Here is an 8,785-nt window from a genome sequence, read left to right on the forward strand (position 1 = left end):
ATAATTAATTTTCATCAACCAGTTCTCTTTAGATTACTGAAGATTTCACTCTTTAGACAGAAACTAGGTCATAAGACAATAATACAAAAAAAATATACAAAAAATAACATTTAAAACAGAATACTCATGTCACAAACTGCTCCGAGACTCAAAGATTGAGGATCCACATGCAGTAGTTTATTAGAAGGGTAGTCCAAATACAAGCAAGCTGTCCAAAAAACAGATACCAAGGCAGGACGCAGGGAAACAGAAACAGAAGTTCTTGGTAGAGTGCCCTCTGGTGGATTGCACGGGCAACTGGTGATCATGACAACTCACCAGAAGCAGCAGAATAATCACAGTTTGATGAAGGCACTGTATAACATGAAAAAATGTAGCATAATTATTCATGCCAATGAAATATGTAATATTAACTAAAATATATTTTACATTTATCTTAAGCATCACATCTATACTTGGCTCACCAGATGATTCACTATTCATTTTGGTTCTTGTCACACCTGCTCGTCTCCTCCTGTATTCATATATGACGGCTCCAGCCCCAAGCACCATCAGAGCCAAAACTATCAGCACTGGGAGAATCACTGATTTAAATGGTTCACCAGGATCAAATTCTGAAACAAACAAGTTAAAAAGGTCACAAAAATTAGAAACAGTTCTGTAGTATATACTTTTTCACTCCTCATTACCCAAAGTGACGTCCAGTTTGTTGTCCAGACTGAGGTGTGTGGCAGAGCAGGTGTATCTGTGTTTGTCTGCACTGATCTCCAGACTCTTCCTCATCTGGTACGTCCCGTCACCATTGGGCAGCAGATCTCCTCCAGTGATCTCATGATCAGATACAGGCTGTCCATCTCTGAACAGGGTCAGGTTGATGTGACGGGGGTAAAATCCTGTCGCCAAACAACTCACACGAAACCCTCCAGAATCTGAGTTTGCTTTCTGAATCAGTCTGACTCGCGGTTTTACTGTGGAAAGAAAAAAACAAAAAAACAAGAGGTGATTCAGAGAACATTTATACATTTATAAAATATTTATTTATTTATAAAAATAAATTATAAAATACATTTACTACATATTTTAAATTTATAAAATAAATTTATTTTAAATCCTGAAGATTTACTCTAAACATCTGGAATTCTTTTCATAAAACACATTTAGGGGATGAAGAGGTGCTCTTGAGTATGTACCTTTTCTATTAATTTGATCTTCTCTCTTTTTGAGGTAATTCTTGAGAGTATTTATACAAACTGGGTAAAAGGTATTTTCAACTTCCTGCTTAAATTCTTCCAGGTGCGGTTTGAGCTTATCTTGTGAAATATTTAAAATCACTTTATAAGTAAATGTGTTGTTAAAGTAATGCAGCTCATCTGTGGTGGAGCCTCTGGCAGCATCTCTGATAATCATCTGTCCAGGCTTGTCGAGGTCTAGCAGCTCACAGACAACCAGTGTCTGATAAACTTCAAGATCTGTGAGGGAAATCAAAATCATAAGGTTGATTATACCATATGACTTTTCAGACTTTTTTTTTTCTTCAAAATTTATAAGCATACTAATATTTTAAGTAGATTTTTTTTTTTTTTTTTAGTTTTTAATAGTAGATTATGCCAAACTATTTTAAAAAGGTTTTCTTTTAATTCTTATATTACTAATTTTTTCACCTAAAAAGCAAAATCAATTTAAAATCAAACAAAAAATATGCTCATTATGAGGATGTATTTAAGCAATTGAATATGTACAATATGATTTGCATTTTATGGATTTTTATATAGATTAATAAATGTCATTGAGCCACATACTTACTGTCATTTTGTCTGTCTTGCCTTAACAGATCTGATCTTCTCAAAAAGGAGTTATACATGTAGTCACTTATACCCTTTATGTAGTGTGAATTCATCACATCCTCTTCATTCGTCGTGTTCCCTCTTGCAAAATATGTCTCTGAATTATAATATCCAACTGTGATATCATCCAAAGATGTTGTGCTACTAAATCTAGGAAATTGTGTTTCTCCCTGAATGTAAGTTGAAAGCAACCACAAAGAATGAGAATCTGAAAAACAAATTGATTATTGTTGATTATTTTTATTATGAATAAGTAGTAACCATATGAGACTGTATACAATATTTAAAAAAAAAAAAAAAAAAGTGAAATAGGTGGGGCACACTGTAACATTTGAGGGGCACACGACCATTTAAAATAGTTTCTGAACTAATCAAAAAAGTATACTAGACAAAGTAAACTATTTTGTCACAATACAATTATTAACTTTTTCATATAAAATAATGGCAGCCATTTTTTTAATTATTAAAAATAAACATTATTTGACAACATGCAAAACAGGCCAACTCAGGGCACAGGGGTGAGCTGATCCCACCCAAACATCTGCCTTGCCCACCCAATCTTAATTTGGGCACAGATAATCTTAGTTTATCTGTTTTTTATGATTTGTGCATTGATTAAAAACAGATTAAAATCTGAGGCTTTGATGAAGTTTGATAAAGAGCTGTAGAATGCCTAAACCAAAATAAATAAATAAATAACACCAGAAAATTGCAGTATTTTTGTTTTATTAGCTGAAAGTAACGGCAGGCGCGTTACAGTGTACACTCACAAGACGCTTCGGACTTCGGTAAAGAGTAAATTTCACTTCTGCTTTCAATAACTTTGTGAATCTGCATTAAAAAAGGCTAAAAAAAAAAAGTAACGCACTGGTCAGGGAGGACATGATACGCGATAATCTGCATTAATCTTGAATTTATTCGTTGAAAAACATTAGGTTTTAAAATTGTAATTACATTTTAAAACGCAAAAAAACTTACCATCTGATGCAGATAGAGCTGGAAGTGCAAGTACAAAAACGAGGACATAGGCTACAATTCTGTCCATGTGCACTGCATGCTTTTAGTCTTCATCTTTAAGAAATGTACCTGCACAGGTACCAACAAGTTTGTGGCTGCGTCTCTTCTTCTTCTTTACTTTTTTTAACGCGTTACATCCTGTGTGTATATCGCCACCTATATTATATATATATATATATATATATATATATATATATATATATATATATATATATATATATATATATATCCTCCTGAGACCCAACATTTTTTTTTTTTGAATTTAGCATTATTTTCACATCATTATATTGTTTAGAGCATAAGAAACAAATGAAAAAATAACATTTTTAAAAAATGATATTTTATTCATATGTTATGATATGTCCTCTGTAGTGGACACCAGGACTAAGTTGTTTAAAAAATAAAATGACATGAAATGACATTTATAGGCAAAAACAATGGGGATTTTTTTAAAATCACCAATCAATTTTTAGGCTTCAATATTGTTTTTAACCAAACTTTGTATAAAGATGATTCTCAACTATGTTATGAAACATATAATGGAATTAATTGATATACCATTTTACTTTATGCAATATGAGGGTAAAATGGCCATACATCTGTTTTCCCATTCAATACAATGTATCTATACACTGTATCTAATTTGCATATTAATGTATTCTTGGAGCAACATGCAATGAAAAAAGAAGTGTAATAATGGGAGCAATAATTGGCAACATTTTCATAATAATATCTAATAATTAATAGGAATATTGACATATAATTTCTTTCCCTATTCACTTGTTGTGTCTCCTAAAATGCCTGATAAACATGATTTAAGTCCTGGTGTCCTCTACAGTGGACATGTATGAAATCAATGTTCTGTTTTATAACAGAAAGTCATATTTTGATTTGAAACCCCATAACATTTTCCTGAGATGTTGATTTATAATAAACAATTTGAAAATTAATCCGATTTAAATACATTTTAAATTTAATCACAAAATATTATCATATTTCCATAAGAGTGCTAATTTTCATTTTCAGTCATAATTAAAGACCAAGAAGTTGTTGTTGTAATGGCGAAACCTCTAAAGATTTGGTATCTCTGCAAAGCCCTGAATGTGCTCTTTACAGGACATCCAGACTTAAAACTGTGACATGTATGATGTCAGAGGACATCACTAAAATATAATGTCCACTACAGAGGACAGAAGTCTATTCCTGGGTCCCAGGAGGATATATATATATATATATATATATATATATATATATATATATATATATATATATATATATATATATATATATATATATATATATATATATATATGCATACTGTTAATGGTGTTAAAATGTATACATAAATATGCATACTGTTAATGGTGTTAAAATGTATACATAAATATGCATACTGTTAATGGTGTTAAAATGTATACATAAATATGCATACTGTTAATGGTGTTAAAATGTATACATAAATATGCATACTGTTAATGGTGTTAAAATGTATACATAAATATGCATACTGTTAATGGTGTTAAAATGTATACATAAATATGCATACTGTTAATGGTGTTAAAATGTATACATAAATAAAGAAAAAATAAAATAAAACAAATAAAGAAAAAAAATGTAATACCGTCAGTGTATTAATGAAATAAGACCACATATTTGTACTAAATGTGTGAAATGAATGTGGGGAATAAAAAACTCTGAACCACAAGTGAATTTACACAAACTGAGAAAGTGAAAGTTTTAAGTTGTGCCCCAATACTTTTATCATTTTCATGAATGAAAGTGAAAGTCATTGCCAAGATTCCAAGGCTTATATTTTAAATTAAAATAAAAAATGATAAAGATTAAAAGTTTTATTGTATACAGTCTCATATATACTATGGTTACTACTTCACAATAAAAATAACCAACAATAATCATTTTGTGTCAATTACATCTATTAATCTATTTAAAAATCCATTCAATTGTTTAAATTTTGCTTTTTAGGTGATATAATCTGTGATATATGATTTTTTCCTGCTTCACTACTGTTCGGACGCTCTTGCTTACATCTCCACGCTTTGCTCTATTGCTTTTATATTTTATCTCCTAATTTTAACTACAGCAAATCAGCACAGTGCTCAAACGACAAATCTTGGCACCAACAAACTTTTTAACTGGAAGAATTGCTACAAAAAAGGGAATTTTTATCCAACCAGCCTCCCACTGATGGCAGCCATCAGCTTACATTCCAGAGAAGGGAAAACACAGCTGCCTACATCCAAAAGGATTAGAAATAATATGCCTCCTCTGGTTGAAGAATCTACCTGCTGCACAAACTGCCACAGACTTCTACAAAGGATTGCAGTTCTTGAAACAAAGTTACTTGCGGGACTAAACCAGACGAACACACAACAGATCTTCGTCATGGACATCCTCAGCACACAGTCGGTGAGTCCCATGAACCTAATGCCCCTAAACAGACCATACTGAGTGCCGAAACTGATCAACATACAAATCGATGGCACAAACGGAGCGAGACCCAAACCCAGCCAGTACAACATGGTGGGGCTCAGATGGGTGTCACCTGGGCTGTCTAACTGGGGCCCAGACATTTTTGTCCACGGTTTCCATGGAGGCCCCACATGGGTTAGCCCAGATGAAATGAACACTGCTCAGTGTGCACAATACAGGCTGTTAAATGTAACACAGAAACATGCTGGAGTTAATGAGATAATTAGGTGATAACGAGCAGAATCACTGAAGGACAGAGGAACAACAAGAACTACAACTTCAGCCACAGCCTTCGATGAAATCAGATAAAAGACATTAAATCTCTCAAAATCTGATTAAACATCTCCACAAACAGCATTACCAGCTTCAACTCTTGCCTGTTTTAGTGTTAGTATTTATCTGGCTGCTCTAACTGCTGGGATATTACAGCCTCCAGTAACACCAGAGCAACAGCTCGTCTCACCGGACATGTTATCCCTCTCTCCAGCATCCCCTCTTCTGTGTTTCTCAGAGAAAATGGAGGAACTGGTGTATGGAGGAAATGGTGTATGCTGGAACCAAACTCTCCCATTCTTTTGCTGCGAGCCCCCAGATATCAACAAAAAAGCGAGCCCCGAAACCACCAAAGCCTGTGGGCCCAGCTCGGCCTCCCCCTCCTCCTGTGAGAGCTCTTCGGCAACCTGCCTCACCCTCCTCCATCTGTTCTAGGTGAACCAAAAACAACCGATAACAGCTCTCAGTGATGTGTGTCAGGTCCCCGCTATGATAACAGTGACTTTATCAAATGTTTACAGAACAACCGGGAACCCAGTGTGCCTGCAGCTTTCTCTATTTCTGTTTTATTACATGATAGAAAGCCTAAGGCCTTCTCAAACCGTTTGGCAAACCCATTTAATCTGCTACCTACTACACGTCAAACTAAGATTACTGTAGAGACAGAAAGTAAGACTGTTAAGTTAGCACTTTTAAACATCCGTTCACTTAAAAATAAATCACTTCTAGTCAATGACTTAATAACCACAAACAACCTAGATTTTATGCTTCTAAATGAAACATGGCTTGAAGACAGTTGCAGTTCAACAATCCTGAATGAAACAGCCCCTCCTAACTTTACTTTTATGAGTGTCTGCAGAGCTGTTAGGAGAGGTGGAGGTGTAGCTGCTCACATGCTCCTCACATTCTACTTATAGTCATTTACAGGCCTCCAAAATACTCTCCAGCCTTTGTGGAGGACTTTACAGAACTGTTATCAGAAATTTCCTCAGAGTTTGACTGTTTTGCTATTACTGGGGATTTTAACATCCACATAGAAAATGCAGAATCCAATATGGCAAAAGAAATCCTAACAGTTTTGAATACTTTTGATCTGACTCAGCATGTACATGGACCCACACACAATCATGGACACACTCTAGATTTACTTATCAGTAAGGGTCTAAACATTTCATCGATTGTTATTAAGGATGTAGCACTGTCTGATCATTTCTGTATTTTCTTTGATATATTGATCTCTCTGACTGTTGAAGTTACATTTATCTCGGTCAAAAAGCGATGCTTAAATGAGAATACTAGTGCACTGTTTATGAAGGCTATATCTTTAACACCAGGCATATCTGCAGACTCTGTTGATTTTCTCCTTGATTCTTTTAACTCAAAAGTACAGAATGTTATTGATAACATTGCTCCTGTGAAAGTCAGGAAGAAGAGCGGCAGACAAAAAGCACCGTGGAGAAACTCAACAGCAGTCCAAAATATAAAAAGACAATGCAGAAAAGCTGAGCGCATGTGGCGAAAGACAAAACTTGAAATCCACTATAACATCTATAAAGATATCCTTCATGCTGGAACTAGGCAAAGCTAGACAGACCTTCTTCTCAAATATTATAAACAAAAACTTAAACAACGCCCGCACTCTTTTTGCTACTGTAGAGAGACTAACAAACCCCCCAAGTCAGATTCCCAGTGAAATGCTCTCAGACAGCAAATGCTGTGAGTTTGCTTCTGTCCTCTCTGAGAAAATTAATAATATCAGAAAAGCGATCAGCACATCCTTGAGCTGCACTGGGGTAAAACAGATCAGATCACAACCTCAGAAAGTAGCTATTATGTCTGTTTTCGAAGCAATTGATGGTAAAATTTTGGAAGAAACAGTACAGCACCTTAAAACATCAACCTGCGCCCTTGACACACTTCCAACATCTTTTTTCAAAAGCGTGTTAAACTGTTTGGAAGCAGATCTCCTAGAAGTGGTAAATGCCTCACTTCTTTCGGGGACTTTTCCAAAATCCCTGAAAACTGCAGTTGTTAAGCCCCTCCTGAAAAAGAACAATCTGGATAACACCATATTGAGCAACTACAGACCAATCTCAAATCTTCCTTTCATAGGCAAGATCATTGAAAAAGTTGTTTTCAATCAGCTGAACAAGTTCTTAAGCTTGAATGGATACTTTGACAACTTTCAATCTGGTTTCCGGCCGCATCACAGCACAGCGCTCATAAAGATAATAAATGATATTCGCCTAAACACAGATATAGGTAAATTATCAGTGCTGGTTCTACTCGACCTCAGTGCTGCGTTTGACACTGTTGATCACAACATTCTTCTTGACAGGCTGGAAAACTGGGTTGGGCTTTCTGGGATGGTCCTTAAATGGTTCAGGTCATATTTAGAAGGAAGAGGTTATTATGTGAGTATCGGTGACCATAAGTCTGAGTGGACATCCATGACATGCGGAGTCCCTCAAGGTTCAATACTTGCACCCCTCCTGTTCAACCTATATATGCTGCCACTGAGCCAAATAATGAGAAAGAACCAAACTGCATATCACAGCTATGCAGATGACACCCAGATTTACCTAGCCCTATCACCTAACGACTACAGCCCCATTGACTCCCTGTGTCAATGCATTGATGAAATTAAAAATTGGATGTGCCTAAACTTCCTTCAGTTAAACAAAGACAAAACTGAAATCATTGCGTTTGGAAACAAAGATGAAGTTCTCAAAGTGAACATGTACCTTCACTCTAGGGGTCAAACAACTAAAAATCAAGTCAGGAATCTTGGTGTGATTTTGGAGTCAGACCTGAGTTTCAGTAGCCATGTAAAGACAATAACTAAATCAGCATATTATCATCTCAAAAATATTGCAAGAATTAGATGCTTTGTCTCCAGTCAAGACTTAGAGAAACTTGTTCATGCTTTCATCACCAGCCGGGTGGATTATTGTAATGGGCTCTTCACTGGTCTTCCCAAAAAGACCATAAGACAGCTGCAGCTTGTACAGAACGCTGCTGCCAGGATTCTGAGCAGAACCAGAAAACATGAACACATCACACCAGTCCTCAGGTCCTTGCACTGGCTTCCAGTTGCATTTAGAATTGATTTTAAAGTACTGTTACTTGTTTATAAATCACTCAATGGCCTAGGACCTCAA

At 35.4% G+C, this 8,785-nt stretch overlaps 1 protein-coding gene across 1 annotated transcript; it reads right to left on the reverse strand.

Moving 5' to 3' along the window:
* Positions 1–232: 232 nt before the first annotated feature.
* On the reverse strand, positions 233–5,895 carry LOC137015515 (major histocompatibility complex class I-related gene protein-like). Its single transcript, XM_067380529.1, has 6 exons — positions 5,815–5,895; positions 1,804–2,052; positions 1,191–1,469; positions 690–968; positions 465–614; positions 233–354 (listed from the first exon to the last, which is right to left on the reverse strand). Exons 1-6 carry the CDS (start codon positions 5,819–5,821, stop codon positions 305–307), a joined length of 1,014 nt encoding a protein of 337 aa, XP_067236630.1. The 5' UTR covers positions 5,822–5,895; the 3' UTR covers positions 233–304.
* Positions 5,896–8,785: the final 2,890 nt, after the last annotated feature.

Source organism: Chanodichthys erythropterus, chromosome 24 (assembly GCF_024489055.1).
Source record: "Chanodichthys erythropterus isolate Z2021 chromosome 24, ASM2448905v1, whole genome shotgun sequence".
NCBI lineage: Eukaryota > Metazoa > Chordata > Actinopteri > Cypriniformes > Xenocyprididae > Chanodichthys > Chanodichthys erythropterus.